This window comes from Diadema setosum, chromosome 6 (assembly GCF_964275005.1).
Source record: "Diadema setosum chromosome 6, eeDiaSeto1, whole genome shotgun sequence".
Lineage (NCBI taxonomy): Eukaryota > Metazoa > Echinodermata > Echinoidea > Diadematoida > Diadematidae > Diadema > Diadema setosum.
In genome coordinates this window covers 22,651,144-22,675,899 of record NC_092690.1, presented here as the reverse complement: position 1 = coordinate 22,675,899, position 24,756 = coordinate 22,651,144, and the positions used below count along the sequence as shown (strand labels likewise).

Here is a 24,756-nt window from a genome sequence, read left to right as displayed (position 1 = left end):
AAAATTTGTGAGTGATGTATACATAATGATTATCATTACACCTTCTAAAATTCTCACAAAGGCAATACAGCTATATCCTGTGGCGAGTACTAATTAAACTCTTCAGCAATATTTGAAGAAAAGGAAGCCAGAAACCATAAAGACATGGAAAATGTCTTTGAAATAATTTGTGCAGTGCAAATCCACTGTATGAAAACATCTATAATGAGCATTTTCCGCAGCATACTTCAATTTATGTTTCAATGTACACATACGTATAATTGATTACAACTCTACGAGTATCACATGGACACTCTTCTTTGACATACGTTTTGTACATGCATGCACCTTTTCCTTTTTTTTTTCTTCATATCTATAATTGATTAAAAATCGCTTCACTAAATGTGATCATCCTGGTACTTCACACGTATTTCTTATCTAATTTCGCCCCAGGGAAGGGCACCATCAAGTCAAATTCAACTAAAGTTGCACAAAGAAAATCATATTCTTACTAAATTGATCCAGGTATTTAGCGGTATCATCCGAGTAATCCACCAGGCCTCTGTTGTCGAAGAGCGTGATATTGCTTGTCAGGTGATACGGTGTTTTTTCTTTTGTATTACTGCCACCTGCCATCAGGCCGTCTGTGGTGTCGTCAGCGTGTTTGTGGTACTCACCTGCATTATGATAGTTATAACAACGCTGAAAACAACGCGTATACCAAACATGTTGTACATATTGTAGTGTACATGCACATGACAATATATGCACGAAAACATGCAAACCATGTGATAAATTCAATACTATCCAAGGGGAACTCATCACGAGTAGCTTTTTTTTTAAATCTTTTTTTAAGAACCAGCTAGAGAAGGACTGCAGTTAGTGGTAAACTGTGACACTGCCACCAGGCATGCCCTGTGTCGCCAGCCCAACCCGAGAGACTTCCATATTATTTTACCTTCTATACATGATGACTGGATTTCATGTCGACTTTATCAGACAAAAAAAAAAAAAATGACGATAGTGATTAACATCAGAAATCAATGCAAATATAACATAAATGAAATGCTTTATTTATATAGTTTATCACCCAATAATATGAATCAGAAACCTGGCGCAGTACTGTATATGACACTGCCACAAAGAAGGAAAAGAAAGCAGCCCGTGCACGTGATTTAGCAAAGAGAAGTAACAGCGGGCCTATATAATTTGAGCAATTTCCGGGAGGGAAAGTCCACGTTATGTTCAAAATAACCTTAACATACAAAGAATAAGTAAACAGAAACGTTAGAGTTTCATCACGTGGACAAAAACATATTCTTGGATTTTAAAATTATGTTTTCACACTTACAAACACAATGGTTCTGTGTTGTCGTTGTTTTGTTGTTGTTTTTTTTGTCCTTCGAAATGGTTAATTGCATCCGGAAAACATATACGTGTATCATGAAACCAACAAACTGTAGGATCAATCAAACATGCAAGTTATAAAATCTCACACAAAAAAAACTTCTCAAAGTCATCGTAAGAGCAATACCTTTTTACTGTTGCTATACTGCTGTCATCATGATTTCTGATAATACACTATTGATGATATTATCATGAACTGTCTTAACAAAAGCTCCACAATGTCTCCACTTTAAGCAGACTGGACTAGGAAATTCAAACAAAATAAAAACTTACAGGAGACAATTACTCCATTTAATTCATGAAACATTTTTATAAATCAATGATATCCAATATTTCAAGACAACATGCTGACAAAATATTTAGTGGTTATCGATAAACGTAGAATAAACATTATTTTTAAATGGTTTTAACGTTTCTTTTCTGCTGTGCGCGACATGTCTATCACGTTAGAAAATGGGCAGGACTTGATGCAATATCCTCCGTTTCTACCTTTTTTTTTCCAATTGGCCAACTTCTCCACAGTAAGACACTTAAAGTAAGTTGCAGGTAAATGTGCCGATACAAAGGAAATGCATTACCTGTCAGGGCAAACATGACCGAGTTGATGAAGGCCGACTTGCCAGTTGACATCACACCAAATAACCCGAGATTCACCTGCTTCACGCTAAGTTCACTTTCTGTCGCATCACCAGGCTTGTAGTCTCGTATTTGTGTCCTCAGTTTCTCCAACGATTCTCGTGATGGGACTAATAAAGAAAGAAGTGATTCAAAGATTTGGCTGCAAGATGACTCTTCAAGTCCCTGTTGCATAAAAGCTGAGATCAAAGTCGTCAGAAATCAAGTACAATGTGTTAGTCTGTGAATATGCAATTCTCACAGGCTGATGTCTCTTTTATTCATCGACTTAATGATTGATTGCATCTCTTGATATATCATACCACAGGGTCCAGACGGCTGGTACAAAGCTATATTTCTAAAGTTCAATTACGTGATGTTAAAACACTCTTTTTATACTGATCCACGCGACTATTCCTGTACTATCCTCGCTCTTCACATAGCCACTTTCTCATCCATCACAGGACAATCATGCTCTTTCCCAGCTACGCTTTGGTACCTGGATAGAGATATGTCAATAATTGCTCCCACACGACCCAACTATGTAGGCGACTGATCCGAAATTTCGTGAGTCACCGACTTTTTATTTTCTTTAAACGCAAAATTCTAATTTCATTTTATGCCAAAGACAGAGCACTTGAAACACACTTCACTCCATAAAATTATTTGTTTTTTTTATAGATTTTCAATTATAACCATCACCATGACATGCCCTCACCCTGGCGAACCAAGGGTACAAATGTAATTATAGAACAGTTGTACTATTTCCTTCAATGATTTAGTTTTCCTGAAATACATTGCTAAGCCTAGGACAGTCTTAAGATGTCCTACGCTATTTTCTATCTCTCTCCTTTTCTTCCGCTCTTTCTTTCTTTCACTGTAAATACTCTCTTGCTGCTTTTCCGAATTTAGTTGTCTACTATCTCTTCTCAGGAAAGTTATGATTTTTCATGCTACAGACATTATGAGTCATTCTGTTCTTTTACTGCTCTTCATGTTATTATTATAACTTTATTGTCATCACTTTTTTTCATCATCGCTGCTATCAGTTTTGCATTGCATGGTACGATTACCACTTTACATTTTGAATTGGAGCTGCATGCCCACAATAATTCGTGTTCTGTGTCAATTTATTTCTTTTTATGCAACACTATATCAGTTTGGACAGTTCGTCACTTCGATATCAATTCAAGATTACGGAACCACTTACTCAGTTATATCATTGTGAGAGTATTCAGTGTGACAGGTGCAATGGTTTTAATTCATACGGACAAAAGTAACGTTAATACCACGTTCTTAATACAAGGGAACCTCTTCAGTAATGGTGCTCGCCATTCACTTTTCATCGTGAAGTTTCTAGGTGAAATATGATAGGGGAAGTCTAATGAGTCCCTCTTGTTCAAGCGTGCAAAACTTTGTAAGATTATATCTCAGGATCTCCTGTTTTAGAGTTCAGAGTTCGGACAGTTGTTGAATGCACCTCAGTGTTCAAACGGAGATGAATTTAGTTCTTTCTCTGTTGATTTTTTTCTGGGTTATTTCTATTCATTCATTACTTTCTCCCTCCTTTCTGTTTTTATTCCAGGGGCAAGGAGGTATTTTTGATATATACAATTATGTAATTGTTCATTGATCCTGCACAGAATCTCAATGCATTGTTGTTCTAATAAATATAAAATATGAATATTTCGAACGTACTAGATTTGGTTCCATTTTCTTCGCAGTCTGGACTCCTCTCGTAAGCACGGTGCGTCAAAAAGCTGGTGCAGCAGTTATCTGCGATAAGATAGTAAGTGAGGATAATTGTACGACAATCATTTCCTACAGCATCAGTGACCATTACTGTAAACACTCACTGGGCAGGCAAAGTTGATATAAAGGTAAATCGACACAACACAGAATCAATTTTCGAAGAAACTTCTCTGAAATATCCCTGGTGGGTTGCTTGCAAAATCAATAAGTCTGATTTATATTCCATGCATACGCCAAACTTGAAAAAATATCAAAGTTTCAATATACATCAAATCTCGACATTAGCGGTTGCCCGTTGGTCCGGGGCCGCAAGAAATATGTGTCTCGCGTGATGGAAAATCATGTTTATGCCTCAATTAAATACTTGATATATCACCGTACCTAGTAATTTCCACATAATTGTATATAATCATTCAAATAATCATGTAAATTCTTGTTAACCAATGAATGTTTTAACTATGTGAATGCTTTAACTATGTTATTCTTTTTGCCTCAAATCTTACTCACAGGGCGTAGTATTAAAGCATATATCATACCTGCCAAATTTCACATTGTCATTTTTTTTTTTATTTAAGGCCAGCAATGTCATAGTCGGGCCATCTTCTATGTCCGTTCATATCAATCTATGTGTAACTCTGTCCAACTTGTCAATTCGTCCTTGATGTCAATAAACTAAGTGCATTTGGAGAAATTTAGACGTATCCTTGAAGTTTGGATTTGCATTCTATTTTTATTTTACTGTGTCATTCAATAATAAACGGTGTTGTGTTGTGTTGTGTTGCGTTGTGTTGTGTTGTGTTGTGTTGTGTTGTGTTGTGTTGTGTTGTGTTGTGTTGTGTTGTGTTGTGTTGTGTTGTGTTGTGTTGTGTTGAGTTGTGTTGTGTTGTGTTGTGTTGTGCTGTGCTGTGTTGTGTTGTGTTGTGTTGTGTTGTGTTGTGTTGTGTTGTGTTGTGTTGTGTTGTTGGCTCCTATAAATCAAGTCAATGTCGTCATATCGTGGCTGTGACAACACTTAGTATTCCTTTGAAAGAAGTTAAAAACTGATATCTACCTCTTTTGTGTCCATCATCTCGCTTCTTCATCATGAGTTTAAACACAAGAAAACCTACCAGACTCATCAAGACAATAAGAGTTATCGCGATTATTCCGATAATCGCACCCACAGAGAGTCCTCCTGCACATGGACGACAAAAGAAGAAGAAGAATGAAAGAGGAAAAAAAAACTTCAAGCATTATGACCATGTATGTGGAGAAGTAACGGCAATTACTAGCTTTGGTATGCAAATGAACGAATAAACATACCCAGCTGAAATCTTTCTAAAATGCATGTGGTGGGTGTATATATACGCCTGCGTGTGTGTGTGTGTGTGTATGTATGTGTGTGTGTTGAATGTGTGTTTTGTGTTTGTGGGCTACATGTACGTAAGGCCACATGAAGTTCAAATTCCCTTATGTTAATTGCATTTCTATTTTCATCGATGTTACCGTTCAATGGTGCCAGATTAAACTAACAAGTACAGTCACATCATTTTTTTGCCGGTTTAATGAACGTTTCACTCCTCTGTTTCTTATGGTGCGTTCCCACTGCCGATCAGAACAACTCGATCAATCCCGATCAAGCTTTTTTGGCCTGGTCGGGCTCGCTCGGCACTGGTATTTGGGGTCGATCTACGTACCTTGATCGGCATCGCCCCTGCTTCCTCCACGATGATTTTGGACATGTCCAAAATATTTGAGTAGAAAGCCCGAACACCAACAGCTCGGGTAGTGATCGAGAAGAGATCGAGCTGATCGGGAATCGGTCGTATAGACATCTAGTGTGGTCGGGACGGATTCCCCCCGAGCTCAGTTCCCGATCATCTCGAGTTATACTCGAATGCTACACGATTGGTTTCAGATCATCTCGACCCAGGATTCATCAGTTTCATGAATAACTCGACCTCTACACGACCAATACAGGACTGCTGTCGATTAATACTCGACTAAACTCGATCACACTTCGACCGACACTCGATCAAATACCGAGCACTTTTTGACAGTGGTTGCAGCATGTGTTGACTTACTTTCTTAGCACTCATTTATTGTTCAGGAATTAAGAAAAATCACATGCAGTCCTTGGCCACGTTAAAAAGTTAAATGTCGTCCGTATCTTCAGCCACTCCTGGCCCACTGAAGAAAAGAAAAGGGCCACGAATAGAGCCACGACAACAATCAGCAGACATGGCAGAATTAGACTCTCCAGTCAAAAATACCAGAAGAAAGAAAGGAAACACGAAGCAGTCTACAGCTCCTCCACCGGATCCTACGCCGGTTACTTTGCCGACTCCTAGTCCTACGCTTCCGGATGAAATCCCCGTCAACAACGGTGAAGGAACCCAAGAGCATACGGAGACTCAGTCTCCACAGAAGGAGGTGAATATAATTGTACATATATACATATATATATATATATATATATATATATATATATATAAATATATGTTTATATATATATTACATAACAGCAATTAGTTTCTACACAACAGTAGTTCAATATGAAAACTCCGTGAGAGACGTAGTTTTGACGAATTTTCGAATTTACGTCTTTCATGGAGTTTTCATATTGAGCTACTGTTGTGAATATATGTATATATATATATATATATATATATATATATCATTTTTCCACCTATACTATATGTAAACAGAGTTTCCCCTCAGTATTACATCTGTAATATGCATATTAAACCTTACAGAGTGATTTGAAGAGGGGTCGAAATTTGGAATGTTATATTGTATATCAGGTATTATTTACCATTTCACCCCAATAAAATTATGAAAGAAGCCTGAAGAAAAACTTAAAATGTATCGAGAATATTCTATTTTTTAAATATACTGTAATATGGAAACAAAATGATAAAAGAAAGGACTGAAATACCGGTGTGCGAGAAAGAGGAAACAAATCTTAATTATCTTAATTTAGTGTAATATGCCCATTTTGCAGAACTGGAAAAATATCTTGTTTCATTCTCCGTAAAAAATGTAATTCATGGTTGTTTAAATATCCAGACTGCATTCAGGCCCAGGTAGACGATGCGTCGAATGCTTACTCCTGAAGAAGAAGATGACATGGTAACGTGGCTGCGAATGCATACTTTTTTGTATGACGAGTCATCAGCGGAGTTCAAGCTGAGAGAGAAAAAGAGCAGAACGTGGCATGAAAAGGAGGCCGAACTAGAACTGAATCTAGGAGACTTGTCAGGGATGTGGTATCCCAATATGAGGACCCAATTTTCTAAGCTCATAAAGACATCTCGCAAATCGGGATCTGCTGCTGCAGAACTTACAGCAAGACAAGAATGGATCCTTAACAAGTTCGAAAAACTGTTTATGGTATTCAGATCAAACAATGTCAAAATAGATACTGCGCATTTTAGTGAATTTATATAATACTATGATATTACCACATATTTCATATTGTATTTGTGCATGGGGGAAATGTGCAATGTATTTAGTGAATAGAGTATATATCTTGCAAAAGCGTGCAATCCGTGTTATAACGAAATCATTTTTTTTAACATCTACTGATTTTCTTTTTAAGAAGTTGAATATGCTCAAAGTAAATGATATTTATTTGATTCAAGTAGCCAGTTTTTTGTATAAACACTCTAGAGGTTATTTACCTCAAATTTTCTGCAGTTACTTTGCTCTTAATAGATCTATAAATTTTTATGAAACCCGAAATTCGTGCAATATGTATGTTCCATTTTACCGATATAAGATATCAAGAAGTAGTTTAAGATTCTTAGGTCCAAAATTGTGGAACAGTTTAAACATTGATTTAAAACAAAGTCCATCTCTTGCATCATTCAGAAGAAAATATAAGTTACAGTTTATTTCAAATTATTGTATAGATGTGTAGTCCTATCTGGCGAAGTGCTACATAATGTCCCGTTTTGTAGACTGTTTTTGTTTTGTAATTGTTTTATTTTGTCCTCTGTAAGTGCATATAGTACTTGTAATTGTTTTGTGTGCTTGTTGTTAATTATTCTGTAACGCTTCAATTGATAACTGTTAATTATGATATCATTATTTTAACTGACTCTCTTTTTCTTCATTTTGTCTATGGGGTTCGGCCTCGAAAGGTCAATGGCCTATTGCTGTTCCCCTCCACACTCGCCACATATCCTGAGTCACAAACTTTGATTTGTATACATGTGCATTATTTTGTTATTGATTGTTTTTTTTTTCTGTGTGTACATTTTGTTATGCTCACATGAAATCACATTGATTTCATTTTTCTTTTTTTATGAGAGGCGGAAAATAAACTTGAAACTTGAAAACTTCAAACTTCAAACTTCAAACTTCATTCGGCCATTTCTAGTGCAGTTGCGTCACCAGAGAGGATCCAACGTAAGTTATAACAACTTTTCACCTTAAAATTTGAATTGAAAGACCACTATGTTAATTCAACAAAACATGGATCCCATGTGATATGATTTGAAGGTGTGGATATGAAAAATATATTCCGAGAAGTAAAATAGTGGCCAATTAAAGATTGGGTTTAAAGGCACTGCGAATTTCCATAAATTTACAAAAGTGTTGCCCGACCGTTATGCATATTTGCCTGTAAAAGTTCACATTCATTGTATCCCATTGATTGATATACCCTTGGTTTCCGTTATTTTCTAGTTTGCTGAGAAGAGAAAGGAACTTGAGCGAGATGACTCAGATGACGCCGTCTCTGATTTACCACTACCCTCAACTTCTCGTGGCGGTCAAAAGGCAGCTTGAGCAATCTCCTCACTCTCCTCAGAAATGGAGTCCGTGCGAAGTGCAATAACAGATGCAAGAGATGCAGCTGCTCAGAGCGGGCAATTTTTGGTTTACCTAATGCGCCAAATGGATCAGCAAAGGATGCATTTATTCGTAACTCGTGCCACGAGGCTCGCACTCGACCTGTTAGATGAAAACCAAAAGGAGAAGAGGCGACAGGCAGCTCAGAATGCAGCTCCACAACCACAAGAAGGAGCCTCGATGATTACCAATGTTCCCTCACATCCATTCCCAGGAAACAGAAGATGGGGTCATCCTTCAGTAGCTGCTCCGAGCTCAACAGGGCAGCAGCAGCAGCAGTTGAGGCAGGAGCAACAACACCTTCAGGATTTCAGGTAGCCACCAACATAGCTGCGGCGGCGCCACCACCCCATCTCACTCCACAGATGTAATACTACTCCCATCTGCAGCCACCTAATGTGCAACCTATTCTCATGGAACGGCAAGGAAGCGGTTTACCTACAGGTCCCACAGTGACCTCTACATCTGTCATCCGTCGTGCCATGGACATTGCCTCATCTACACCAAACAGTTCCCTCAGCCTGAGCCAAGAAACACTGGATGGAGACTTTGTAGATCTCTAACACCAGCCATGAGCTTGACTGATGTATAATCTGTCATGAACTGTCTACTGCCAAAAAAAAAAAAAAAAAAAAAAAAAAACTGTGACAGAATATTGAAGTAGTTGGTTGTACTATAGTTAGCTTTGGTTTGCATTACTTTATTTTTGTCTTATGTTTTATAATGTTTTGCGTTTTGAAAGTTTGTGTGTGTTTATTCTTTGCGTGTTAGGGAAAGGGGTTGTGAAACTATAACCCTGAGACATTCCAGGGAAGTGAACTATCTGTCGCACGAACTACAATTTTTTTTAACTTTTCTGCAAACATGTGCTATCATCAAAATAAAATCTTGTATAGGTTTATGTTCATGTTAAAAATATTACTTTTAATGAAAAATGAAAACTACAGAGAATCAAACTGCATGTTTTGTTGAATGAGAAAAGATCACCAACATAAAGCTGCTGCGTCGCTAGCAGGCCATATTACTCCTCAGATGTCATACCAAGCCTTTTACAGCCACCCAATGTGCAAGATGTGGCCTTTTCTCCTGGCACATAATGCACGGAAGCGGTTTACCTACAGCTCCAACAGTGACCTCTGCATCTGCCATCCGTCGTGCTATGGATATTGCCTGAACAACAAGCTCTTCCCTCAGCTTGAGCCAAGAAACACTGGATGTAGACTTTGCTGATGTCTAACACCAAGATAATTATGAACTTGACTGATGTACTATATATCATTAAGTTCCCACTGGCCCAACTAAAACAAAACAAACAAAACCCCACCAAAGTAGCGATATTTATGGATCCAATGGGAATGAACTGTGACACAACTCGGTAATATGTCCCTGTACATGTACAGAAGTAAAAATTTGTTTCGCATGACGTAGTGTTTTCTTTGTTTATGTTTTTATGACAGGGGTTTTTTTTTTTGGAAGTTTGTAAACGTTAATCCTTTGTATTTGTGTGTTGGAGTGTTAAAACCTTCAGACATTCCAGGAAAGTGAGCTGTAACTGTCGCATGCCACACCTTTCTCAAGAACTATGAATCACCTCTTTTGTAATCTTGTGTTATCAAAATGAAATTTTCTATAGGTTATTCAACCTAAGTTCCTCATCTTCAAGCTGAAGCGCAATTATTTCCTCCCTCTGTAGCTCCAGCCACTTCTCCAGCACGTTCAATTGTTCCAGCTCCTTCTCGAAATCAAATGACAGTTGACGTAACTACTGGGTTGTCTCATAATACCAAACGAATAACTGTAACCAATTTCTCTATCACTCGATCACTGTACGAACCAGCCGACCCATTCGATGCAAGATCTTACACAGATCGTGCCATGTCGAGCTGATATAAGAAGTCTAGTAAAAATCGAGTATTGACCGTGTAGTGATCGTGTATTGATCGTGTGTAGATCGGGATGTTCGAGTAGAGATCTGTGTGGTTGTCGAGGAGAGATTTTGGAGATGTCGAGAATGGTCGGATGTGGATCGTAAAAGATCGAATAGCGGTCGGGAAGGGATCGTGTTGAAGGACGACCGAGCATTACATTGGTCGGGATTGCTCTGGTAAAAGTAGGTGATCGGGATTGATCTCGCTTGATCGAGTTGATCTGATCGGCAGTGGGAACGGGGTAAAAAATAGGTAGTCGGGATTGATCTCGCTTGATCGAGTTGATCTGATCGGCAGTGGGAACGGGGTATTATAGCCCCCGTACCACTTCCACGATCTGGACCTGATCTGTCCCGATCTAGCAGATCGGGAGAGAGCGGCAAAAGCGTACGGGGATCGGAATCATCGTACCAGCAGTGTTTGGAGGTCGGGGTTGGAACGGGCATTTTTTTCAGATCGGGAAGAAATTTGAATTTCTTCCCGATCTCCCGATCAAAATTGACCTATCTTTAATCACACAGCCAGCGGGGAGAGCGTAGTGACAGCGTAAATGCCGCGTGATGAGCGTAACAAGGTCTTCCTGAGCGTAGTGACATCGGCACAAGAACAGGAAGTAAACTTAGACACCGACGTGGTCCCGCTGCTGCGCCGCTCTTCCCTGATCAAAGCACGATCTTCCTGCTTTAACGCCGCTCTCACTACGTTCTCTACTCTCGTATAGAACCAAGGCCCATTCCTACTACCCTCTCAGTACTCTTTATTCCCGCTATCGTTACGCTGTTTCCTCTTTGGCTACGTTGCTTCCACTTTAGCTACGCTGTTCCTACGCCTTCCCAGACTCAATTACGCACTTCTTCCGCTCTCGCCCGCGCTTAAAAAGGCACGCAGCCGATACGCTGGAAAAATCGCAGCCGTATTAAGTCTTCCGGAAGAAGATCAAAGACATCGAGAGGCAAAACTGTTGAGGAGAAGGAGGACATTGTCGTTGCACCTGTCGGGGCAGAATATGAAGAAGAAGGAGCTCAAATTTTCAAAGAAGAAGAAGAAGAAGAGATGAAGAAAAAGAAGAGAAGAAAGCAGCGAAGCAGCTACCCAAAAGGCGAAGAAAGAGAGACTGCACATGATGCTAAAAGAAGAGGAAGAGCACAAAGTTGATTTTTTTTTTTAAGAATACAGTATAAAATTATCTCCAAGTGGAGGAAGACAGACTATAAAAATAAGGACAATAAAAAAAGCCTAGGAAAGATCAGCACGTCTTTACTTAAAGGAGACCTCCGGATGATTTTCAGATTTTTTACATTTGGACAACTATAGATTAGTTATACTGAGGACAGAGTTTCAGAATTTGTGATAATTGGGATGAAGAATAAGAATATTTTCAAAATTTAGAACAAATTGCAATGAACAAGGATGATGACATGGCAGAGTCACCATAAGAATGCATGAGTTGGGGCTCAAGGAAGCAGAACAAAAGAAGAAGGCATGCATATAGATTATACACAGTTGAACTCGCAAGCAAGCGGTATTGTAATGAAATTACACTGCTACATTTCTGAAATATGTGAACCTCCTATGTCATCATCCTTGTTCAGTGTAATTTGTTCAAGGTTTTTCAAAGTATTGTTTCTCTGCTCAAGAACCACAATAAATTCCACAAAACTATACATGGAGTTGTCAATTTATGTACTACATGATGTGAAATTATGAAAATCGTCTGGAATGTCCCTTTAACAAAGCATTGCTGCGGACACTTCAGCTCTCTGGGCGAAATAACAGCGTGATAAGATCGCATAGCATAGCATACAATAATACAGTGTGCATCGATCGGATAACATTGGCAACATCGCACTGACAGCGTAGCTACATCGTTCTAAAGCGTAACTGCATCGGCAGAGATTGTAATGTCTCATTCCCGATCATCGTAGTAAGAGCGTAGTAAGCATGTGGTAGCCGTAACTGCAGCGTTCTTAGAGCGTTCTAACATCGCACTGTGTCCAGATCGGCTCAGGTTTTACCCGATCTTTCCCGCTTCGAGAATATTGTCAAATCGTAGCGAGAACGGCATAGTAGAACAGGGGCTATGAGTGTTTGCCTTTTATGTCAACTTTACCGCAGATTGGATTTGTCTTTTCTTTTTTAAGTCCTACCTGACTTCAAGTTCACCGTTATAGTTGCATTTGCAATCCCCTGAACAGCTTCTCCATGGGCACTGCAGGTGAATTTTTCGCTGCTACTCTCGGAGCTTATTGACACGTTCGCATAGATGGTTTGGTCACGGGTACCATCCCCCCGTCCCTTGAATAGCTTTGGTAGAAGCGTTGCGTAGGAGTTCCCGGTCGCTGTCAATGACATTGTGACGTCCGGTTTGGCCCCGCGTACTGTGCATGAGAGCTGGAATTCTCGGCTGTTCACCTCAATAGTGCAGTGCTTATCCCCTTGACATCTGTCAAAGCTAGGATGACTCCCATGGGCTGAGGGATCGACAAAACACAGATGACGGAATGTGACTAAAATTGTATTCGGCATAATATGCATATGATTTGCATAATTTTGAACTTTCTGTCAAGAATGTCTTAATTTTGATGGAAAATTATAATACCAGATGGAAATGTGCCGAACAAAGAAATTAACAAAGAGCACTTTAAGCAAGCAATGTTTTCCTACCTCAGATATTGCAAACAATATCTTGAAATTACACAGATCTGCCGCTACATCGGAAATAGTTGGTGTCTGCAGCATGTGCATTCTGACTGAACAAATTAAAAACCGATCAGAATACTGTGAACGATCTTGTGTTAAAAGAAAGGATTTTTTTAACTAGAAATGAAGTTCTTCTTCTTTTTTAACACTGTTTATCAGGCTCTCCCTACATCCCATTCGCTTGCTTCATTAGGTTATTCTGGAGTCTTTAGCATTTAGAATTTTTTTTTTTTAATAATTGTCGCAAAGTATACCTATATTCATGATAATCATGAGACTCATCAAAGGTGATCAAAGCAATGCAATACATTTTATGCAAAGCTCTGTTTTTACATCACCATTATTCCCCCTTAAATCTCTGCAAGATTATGTACATGAGTAGAATGTGTTTTATTTCAGGTATTTGTACTTTCTCTCTCTTCTGGCTCTGGGACAGAAACGAAATTGAATTAACTAAGGTTCACAGGCGGTATGTCAACAGGAAACAGATACCATTCACAGTTAGTTCTGTCGAGTTCCTCCAACTCTTTGAGTCGTACGCGAAGACTTCACATGTAAGCGTCCCCTCATCAAGAACGCTGACTTCACTAATTGTCAGGCTGAAATCTTCCTCCATGCTGTATCTACCACTCCCGCCAGACGGGAGATGGAAGATACCGTCTGTATAATTCGCCACCACCTTTCCACTGGATTCATCGACCCACTGGACTCGATAGGGCGTGTAAGGAAGCCCACATGGTAATGAAGCGGTCGTTCCTTTCCAAACTGTTAATCTCGGTGTTGTCTGTACTTGAAATTCTGGATTGGATGATACGGAGAAATTTAACGCTTTTTTGAGGGGACGCTACATTTCTGCAATGCCATACGTGACTTGAGAGTAAAATCAAGAAAAAAAAAAGTTTGAGAAAGAAATTGGATATTCAATATCACCCTTTCTTTGATCCAAACGAGCCTTACTTCGTCCTGTGTACGATAAATTGATCGTGTTGAGATTAGGGGGAGATATGCTCAGAGAACTGTACGAAACGTATGCATATTGTACAGAAATTTATGGAAATCTGAACTAAATTAGCAACAAACTAGAAATGTCGCTACGGCGACTGGTGTATGCCTCCGCCATAATACATGGTTCTCCTAATAGGTCTATAGTACAATGTCTTGACAATGTGTGATGACAGTTTCACACAATTGGCAAAATATTAAAATGACAGGTTTGCCACAAATGTGCTGAATGTTCACTTTCCTAGAACTAGGTTCAATTGGATGAATGATTAAAACGTCAGAGTGCAGGTATTTGGGGGAACTGATGATTTTCACTTGACTTTTGACCCTTTTACAAGTTTATGCATTGAGTAATTTTCAAGGTATTGAGAAAAAGTATAATTTCAGTATCAAATGGTAAAATAGTATTATCGAAACCTGGCCTTTGATCTTTGACCCCACAGTTCCAAAGAGAATCACTGTTAGGTAGAACATGCATAAATATGTAAGTTTCATGACAATACCTTGAGTTATTTTTGAGATATGGAGGAAAAAATGCAATTTAGCACTTTCACTTGACCTTTGACCTTTTGACCTTTGACCTTTTGGCAAGAAACTTCCCACAGAATATATATTGGGTTATACATGCATACATCAAGTTTTAAAAAAATCCTTCAGGCACTGCATAAATATAAGGAAAGTAGTTATATTTTGAGGAGTTGACCTTGACCTTTGACTCATGACCTTTGACCCATGACCCCCAACTTCCCTAGATAATCACTGCCCATCGGTACAAGCATATATACTACGTTCCATGAAGATACCTTGAACCATTTGCGAGATATGGAGAAAAACATGAAATTTCAATTTTTTTTTCACAAAATAACCTGTGACCTTTGACCTTTGACCCTGTGACCCTAAAATCCACACAAAGTATCATCCCCCAAGGATATACCCTCATACCAAGTTTGATGCAAAACCACCACACGGTTCTTGAGATATCGACAAAAACAAAACGGGACGGACGGACGTACGGACGGACGGACGACCCGAAAACATAATGCCTCCGGCCACTTCGTTGGCGGAGGCATAAAAAAAAAAATTAAGGGCATCATTTTCCCTTTAAAAACTCGATATCAGCATGTCGGCTAACGACTGCGGAATTATTACCATCACTATTATGGTAGTTATTATTATTATCATTATAATTATTATGATCATCATTAGTATTATTATTATTATTATTATCATTATTATTATTATTGTTATTATCATTATCATAATTATTATGATTATTCACACATTTTCATTGTCATTAAAGCTCGGGGGTCATTTTTTCCCGTATGTGTTTTGTGTGGTTTTCATTTTCTATCACGCAGCGTCTATATAACTACTTTGCGTATTACTTTGCGTATAAAACCGCCGTATTAATTCCATTCAAGGGAAATGTGTCCCCCTCCCTGTATTAAAAAAAAAAAAAAAAAAAAAAAAAAAATCCTTTGTCAATTCGATGAACATGTGACCTTGGATTTTGTGCAAGCATTTGCATTGCTGAAACCAATACAGATATATTTTAGATTTCCTCACCAGAGGTGTTTAGTTTCCCGACTCTCTGACCTTTAATGTCCAATATTTAGCGATTACACTTTGTACTTTCGTTTTATTTTCCCTGGGAATAAGGTTAAGTACTCAATCACGGGTTTTCCTTAAATAGGCTAACCTCTGAATTCTGTTTGTTTTTATGTTGGTATAAACTGTTTGTTCACCACTATTTGCTGTTCCAAAATGATCGCATAAATTAATGTTAATTACAAAAATTCTCCTCACTCCAGGCCAGCACTGTCAATTACATCCCCATGGTATCCCCCGTACGACCAGGAGCCTAGAGTGTCATTGACATTTCATGTGTACAGATACTAGTAGTAATCAATGGTAATAAGTGTTAAGGGTAAATCAGAGGATTGAGATTGTCACATGCAGACACATACAGACATGGAGGTACAATTTGATTGATGCCTGCTCTCCTACATGTCGGTTCTGGGATAGGGCAGCACAAGTCGTCATCGAAATGTCAGAGAAATATAAGAAATAAGTACGAAAGAATAAACAACATGAGATCAATGTGTATCAAAGTAACACACACACAAAGAAAAAAGTCAATGTGTCAAACTAAAGCAGAGCAATTGAAAGGATTGTAACAAGATATATTCAGCAAAGAAAGAAACATAACAATCCCAGAGATTATATGAAGTAAATGTGTGACATCTTTCGGCATTATGAAAAGAGAAAAACTCTTAGGGCGCTCGCCCAAATTTTTGATATAATAGAACTTACCACGAACTGTGACCATGGAAGTATTGGCGTGGAGCTCCGCTTTGTAGTTTGAAACGCGACAGATGTATTGTCCGGCGACGTTAAAATCGACAGGCCGTTTAAATAACAGGCTGTAGTTTTGACTTACAAGTATGTCCACAGAGCCGTCGTCAAACCTTGTTCCACTCTTCCGCTGATTGTGCCATACTATTAAATCCTCCGCCGTGTCGACAGTGGCTCCTGTACGGAGACAGCAACCGGAAATAGTTACCTTGTAATTATGTCAGGAAGAAGATCACAAGCTTACAAGTGTCCTTAACGTTGCTGTCACTATGGAAACGACTTAACTGCTCAAAGCTGATTGGTCATCATCTGGCTGAGCTTGCATTTGTCGTAAGAACTTTACAGGAAACAGGACTTCTGTCCTGTATTATATCACTGGAGGAGTGACCCTTTTTATAGAAAGAAGTTAATTCATAGTGAGGTGGGACATGCACCCACAGATAGGACAGCTCGCTCTGGATTTAATCGCTTTCGCAACTGGATCTCGAAACGGTGTAGTTTAATTTTGATTCATTTGATACAAAAGTCATTTCGCTTCAAGATAAGTAATGAGTTCTTCAGGGGCACATTAAACTATATCATGAGAAAATATAATCTAGACATACCTTTATTTCAACAAAAGAGCTTGCATTTTGAAACCTCCTAGAGCTCTCCTGAAAATGAATAGTCTGTCATCACCTTACCTATCTGTAAAATAGCATGCAATCGCTTATGACGTGACTATATAGGAAAGGCGGAAAAAGAAGATAACAAACTATAAAACTTACACGAAAAATTAAAATCCCAAGCAAATTAAAATGATGTAAGTGGCTTACACACAAAATATACCAGTGGGATCAATTATATTCTGATCTCTCCTATCCGGACATGTCGGGACCGACGCTCATCGCGATAAGGGATTTAGCCGGATATGGGAAACTCAATGTTTAATACACAAGGCTGCCTACCCAATGGCAGCTACATGTGTACACTGTACTTCCCGAACCCTGTTCATGTAGGCCTACATGTTAACTATTGAAGGTAGCGTACACTGACACTCTTTCTTTGATATCGCCGCAAAATGACATAGGCGGGTTTTTTTAATCAAAATGAAATCAATTTGTTGGGAATACATGTAATATGTAAATCATCTGAGTTTGTGCAAGAATTTTGTTTGAGTTTGAAATCCCTCTTGTTACCGTTTTAGATTGAAAAAAAAAAAATAATAATAACGCCGAGATCGCATCCTGATAATAGAGAGATCCGGATAAAGGGAGGCCGGATAGGAGAGGTCGGACTGTATCCCGTGTTATGGCGTTATAATAATTTGACATTGTATTACCCTTTTTCCAGTAGACCGCAATTGGTTCTCCCCGGAATAAACAGGGGAGACTGGCCATTTGCTGCCCTTCCCAGAAGGCAACGCGCTGGATCGTCCAAACAACGTCTTCCGGTACGGGTCGGGATATTACTTGCCCTGTTACAAAGACGAAAGTGAGTCAATAGAACCGCTATTTGGAATTGCACAATCATATCACGTAATGCTCTACATTCGTTATAAATCTTTTCCATGAGACTCTTGTATTTATACTACACTCCGTTGACTCTGTAGACAGAATACTGTGTCAGTGCAATGGCATACCACGTGCATCACAATTAGAGGCAACGATTTTGGTGAGTTATACCTCCCCCCCCCCCCTCTCTCTCTCTCTCTCTCTTTCTCTTTATATCTATACTTACATGTATATATATATATATATATATATATATATATATATATATATATATATATATTTTTCATACATGTAAGTGTATAAGGCTATTTCCAGCCAGAAGAGGAAATGCAGAATAAATGATAGTTTGGGGGGAATTTTGATAAAAGGCATGATGATATTCAGGAAAAAAAATATACAAAAATATTTCCCTTTCTGAAAAATCATGCGTTTATATGGGCTCAGTGAAGTGCACATTGAATTGACAAGAACACAAAATGCATCTTATACCAATACATTCTGTATACTAATGTGAAAATACAACTCTTTTTTTGAGAAAAGCTGATTATACTTTCATTCCCCCAAAGACCTGTTTTCTATGCACATCCAATATAATTATACACATTTTTTTTTCTTTTTTGTATCCCTGACAATCTCCCCGACTTTGTATTGATGGTACAGTCCTCAATCTATACACAATACGCCATCTGCGTCCTACTGTGGAGTAGTCCTGAGGCCCTAGATCACTAATAAAGCATTAAAACATTGTCAAAAGCCGGGCTTTTTTGGGTGTTCTGTAGCCGGGGGGGTTGATTCAACCCCCCCCCCCCGAGATCTCGGTCGTTGATCACGCAATCGCCATGAAAATTGGCACATGCATTACCTGTGGTGTAGTCGACGACATTACACAAAAAGAAATGGAAATTTTCATTATACTAATTAATTATGCTAATATATACTTAAAATCATACATTTTGCTTTAAATCAGAAAGTAAAGCTCCTAGAATCCTAATTTTTGGTGATAACATTCTTTGTAGCATTCATAACAATGTGCTTTAAAAAAATCCGGCATCAAACTTAATTTCATATGTATTGTCTTGTTTTATGAATTTCTTATGTATTTCCTTGTTTTTCGACCTTTTGTTTTATCATTTTTTTTGCAAAATCTATGACACAACCTCTTTAAAGCATAATTGTGCTAAAACTAATTGATTAATTAATTAAATGATGAAAGTGAAAATAATCATATCTTTATGAATAAGCTGAGAAAACTCAATTTACATAGACTTTACACACAAAATCACGTTTTTGAGCCATTTTCGGTCTGAGAGGCATGTATAAAAGGTCGTGCCTCTTCGTAACGGTATGCGCGATTTTCGCGAAAATGGTGTCAAAAGATGCGCGAGACTTGAAAATAAAAAGTCAGCGAACGGCGCGGTCAAAAAATTTCGCGCGGCGGAATAGTCTCGAAAATGTCGAAGGGGGTTGATTCAACCCCCCCCCCCCCCGTCCTTTTCAGGGTTAAAGGGAATCAAACATTTCTCTTGGAGCGAATTCCCTTTAAGATACCTCATTTTCAGACGTATATTCGCCCTATAGACCGTTTTGTACACACACGTTTATGTACTGTATTGTATTTCGTTTCACTTCTTGCTTGATGCTAAGTATACTAAGTAGTCTAAGTGGCAAACTATCAAGATTATCTTTCGGGAGGAGGTCATCCAGTATTAATAGACCTTACTCATCTTAATTATCTCGCTTTCAGTACGTGATTTTCAGGCCTTTTAATAACATGCAATTGTGTTCATTCATTTTCTTCTATTTCTAGACATTACACATGAATCTTACAACCATCAACATGGCAGTTTAATTCATGGAGCATAATATATTACATATAGGAATGCACTTTGCTTCATAAAAGGCTGGAAATGAAAACCGTGGGGCGGCTAAAAAGCGAACGCATCAGTCGCCTCACGTATGGTTTTTAGGTTCTATACATGAAGTGTATACACTGACAATACAATACACATTGATACCTATCATCGTTAAAAGAACTAAGAAACAAGACATTTAGGGTCACAGACTTTCATTTTTTAGATTATAAGAGTTTCATCAATGATGTTGTCTTCCTTTGGTCTATCTTCTGTACATGATAATCCATTGGAAATGATATAATTCAGAATAACATCAGGCATGTCAGGGTTTTTAATCTTCCTTAACACAGAGAGAGCCAGTTTTCAATAAAGCACTTGTGTTACCTACCCGTTTCTTTTATAAACTACACTTACTTTTAGTGTTCATTGTCATTCCTGTGCATGTAATCCATTTCCCTTGTATTCTTTTGTATTCTTGCCTGCATCCACAAGCATGTATTCTCACTTTCATATATTTTCATTGTGTTCATTGTTGTTTCTATGACGTAAATTTGAAGATTAATATTTGTTCTTAGCTCTTCATATTCATATTGCCAATGAACTCAAACTAAAACTCCTCATGGGCTTAACAGGGGGATTCGTTTCTAGATACAACGCTCCAGAAATCGTGCACGTGAATAAAGTTCTGCTTATACATGTAGTGACCGGACACTCCATTCAGCTCATAAAGTAGTAACCGGAGGGCCAAACTCCAAAAACTCGCTTATTTAACGAGTGAGTTGCACTCTCTCTACAAACTAAGTAGAACATGCCTATTTCCAAGTTTTTATTGTAAAAAACAACATTCCACTGGTCTACTCAAAAAATATGTTGCGAAAGCCTCCAAATCCAATATGGCGTCCAAAATGGCCGCCATATTTACTGAATTTGTTATTTGAGTGATAGAATTCGATAGAAACATAAGATTTCAACAAATGTGATGTCATATGAAAGAGAATGAAATTTTCTACAAGTTGATTTCATTTTTGTGGGTTATTGTAATAACTGGAATGGGATTTTAAGGAAAAAACACTCATTTTTTGATATTTTTCTGAAAAAAGGAAAAACAAGAAAATGCTTGAATCAGTATAAATCAGAGAATGACTGAAGGATTATCTTGAAACGTTTCAGGAATTTTGTTTGACATATAATTAATATTTTGAGAAAATATGAGGTCAGTGCCATTTTTGATCCAGGAGTAATAATGTCTCAAACTTGAAAACTCACCATGTAAAAATGGGCACTTTAGTTGTGACCAAGACCTTGTTTGTCTTAAAAAAGTCTGCGCGCGTTTAAAGACTACTACACGCAACACTGGCATTGACGCGTGTAGCAGTGCCAGTGGCGCGTGTACTAGTCTTGGCAAACGCAGACTCCTTTTTTTGACAAACAAGGGTCTACGCCTGCAAACTAACTTTTCATACCAAGTGGTAGCTTTAGGTGACGCTGATCGTTATTATTTCAAAGTAGATTGTTCTGAAGCAGATGAGATGAAGCAAAAATGTCTTTCAGATAGAGGTAGAAGCTCGAAACAACCTTGCTATAGAAATTTTCTAATAAAATTTGGATCAATCACTAAAAAAAAAAATCAAGATTGCAGACCATCAAAGCTGACATAGTGTATTGCGCCAAAGTAAATGTATTATTTCGATTTTGATACAATTTTGTCTGTTTTGCTGTCTATTTATATGTTATTTTATATATTCTGAACATTGTAATGCTATTTCAAACCATCTTAGGTTTTTATGAAGACATTGTTCAGAATGCACCATGCATATTTCTCTAAAAGTAAAAAGAAAATAAATAGAATTAAAGATTTTTATGAAAACCATGTAGAAATTAATATCTTTCCCATATAATCAATATTTGGAGAAAATCAGAGGTCAGTATTGTATTTGGTTCAGGAGTTGTAATGTCTCAAACTCAAATCCCATTTTACATAACATCATGTATTTACACGCACCTGTTTCCAAAGATGTCACAGAGGGTCAAATCCAACTTTGAACTTACTTTTCGAGTTCCACCTCTATACATAAGACCATACATAATAATTATTAAACATACTAAGCAATGTTTCGTAACTACACCTCAGTAGATTCGTTACGAAAACCTCCAAAGTACAGATGCGGTCCAATAGGATCGCCATTTTTATTGAATTTAACATTTCAAATATAAAACTTGATAGAGACATTGGATTGCAGAAAATTTGATGTCATATGAAGGATTCCTAAAAGTTGATACCACTTTAGCTGTGTATTGTGATTAATGGGGGGAGGGGGTTGTTTGCTTCTCTCTGTTTTTTTTTTGGGGGGGGAGGAAATTAATATTTTCATATTGTTTTGAAGAAGGGATGAAATGTAAAAATGCATAATTTAGTATTCATCAAAGAAGAACTGAAGAATTATTTTGAAACCTGCGATTGAGATTGAGATTTACTGAGATGAGACATAATTCATATTTATAGAATGACAGGCAATATCATACACTGTTGTCAAGTTAATATCTAAAAACTTGAAAAAAAAATCTTTATGCGTTGTTAATTTTGCACATAATGTGTTTACATAGTCACATGTAATACTGTACTGGTCTAGTGACTTAGAGGGGCCTGCAAACTAACTTTTCATGCCAAGTGGTACATTGTAGGTGACGCTGGTCGCTATTACTGTAGCATTTCATAGTAGATTGTTCTGAGGCAGATAAGATTGAACATTGAACAAAAAGTATTTTCCAAAAAGAGATAGCAGCTTGGAATTTGGCACAAGTTTTGCCAATGTGTCATATTTAGCGACAAAAATAGTATCCACACAAAATTCAAGATGGCAGTAATTAATTGAGGTTGTCGTTCAAGGCATTATTTACCAGTAGTGCACGTAAAACAAAAACCCACATTTAGTTAATTCCTCAAACTAGTTCTAAACTGTGAGTTAGGGATAGAACAACTAATGTACAAACTTAAATCAGTATAATCAATGCTAAATATTATTAGGTATACTAAATAGGTCTGATAACAACGTTTTTTTGTTCATACTTAGCTGTCAACAGATATCATGTTTACGGTTTTTTGAAAAGAAATGGCGATTTCTCCGTATGTTTTAGGCTGTATTATTATTTTTTTTTTACATGAGAATGTTTTGTGATACAACCAACCTGCTCATATAAATCGAATGTGATATCTGTCCCAATGGTAAACAATACCTTTTGTGTGCTGCGTCAAAGTTAAATCTCAACTTATAATTTCATATATTTTTAAAATCTTTTTGTATTGCTGTCAATTATGTTTCTATACATCTGAAAGATATTGCACTAGTGTAAACCATATTAAGGGTCTTCTTTTCGGGGAGGGGGGGGGGGGGTGGAACTCATTCCAGTGTTTGGGTAAGGCCCAATCTTTGATATAAAAAAGAAATGCTTCTGTATCAAAGATATGCTTTTTTACTTGTATGTTACTCTGTTGTTGTAGAAACGTGAATAATGATGGTACTATGTGTAATAATGTCCGTAGATCGTATACGTAGATGTCCTTGAAAGCCGTTCTGATCCCACCCCCCCCCCCGAAAAATCCGACATGGCGGCAATTTCTCAAATTGCTTGTAAATGTGTTGTGCGAAATTACTTTTCAGTATATTCTTCGAATAAAACTGTCCAAAATGATTTTTCGTGCTGTATATTTACATTTACAAATAAGCATGCTGAAACTGTATTTACTGTTAATAGATTTTTCTTATCTTGTTTATAGGCTGATTTCATGTGGGTTATAGTGACACAATTGAACTGAACTTAAGCCATTGTCAGATGCTTTCCCAGGAGTCACTCGAGAGTGAAAATGTTCATTTTCATTCATTTCAGAGTGACGTCAGGGATTTTCGAAGAGTGACGAGTGATCCCTAAGGTCACTCTAGAATTAGTGAAAATGAACATTTTCACTCAAAATTCACTCCAATTTTACTCTAAATTCACTGTTTTCTGTTATTCACTCCTTCAAAAGTGAATACTTCCACTCTATTTTTTTTTTCTTTTTCGGAGAGTAGAATATCACTGGTTTAAAAAATGTCTCCATAAAAACCTAGACAATTTGAAATAGCATTACAATGTTTAAAATATGTAAAAACATATAAATAGATAGCACAACAGACAAAATTATATCAAAATCGTGATAATACAATTAATTTGGCGCAATAAAGTATGTCAACTTTGATGGCTGTCATCTTAATGTTTTTTAGTGGTTGATGTAAATTCTGCCTTAAAGGACAAGTTCCCCTTCATATACAAGTGGATTAAGTGAACGCAACAATGTTAGTAGAACACATCAGTGAAAGTTTGGGGGAAATCCGACAATCCGTTCAGAAGTTATGAATTTTTAAAGTATCTGTGCAATCACTGCTGGAGGAGAAGACTACTACAGTGTATGATGTCACATGCGTACAACAATATAAGGAAAATAAAAAGAGAATTTCACAAAACTTGACTTTTTGAATAAAGTGAATATTTCTTCGACATGTTACTGACTTATGTTAGGGGTAATATTATTTCCCCTGACTTCTGAAAAAGAGAAGTCAAGTGTTCTTTTATTATGTGAGAAAAGTGAGAATATCTTGAATTTTCTTTATGCTTTCTTTATAGTTGTACTCATATGACATCACAAGCTAAAGTAGTCTTCACATCCAGACGTGACTGAGCAGAAACTTCGAAAATTCATAACTTTTGAACAGATTGTCCGATTTTCCTCAAACTCTCATTGATGTGTTCGACAAATATCACTCAACCCACATGTCTATGAAGGTGAACTTGTCCTTTAAA

The 24,756-nt window shown here is 37.6% G+C and overlaps 1 protein-coding gene across 1 annotated transcript; it reads right to left on the bottom strand.

The window, feature by feature from the left end:
* Positions 1-4,742: 4,742 nt before the first annotated feature.
* On the bottom strand, positions 4,743-16,548 carry LOC140229445 (uncharacterized). Its single transcript, XM_072309697.1, has 5 exons — positions 16,533-16,548; positions 13,710-14,015; positions 12,665-12,988; positions 6,050-6,055; positions 4,743-4,927 (listed from the first exon to the last, which is right to left on the bottom strand). The coding sequence occupies exons 1-5, from the start codon at positions 16,546-16,548 to the stop codon at positions 4,743-4,745; spliced, it is 837 nt and encodes a 278-aa protein (XP_072165798.1).
* Positions 16,549-24,756: the final 8,208 nt, after the last annotated feature.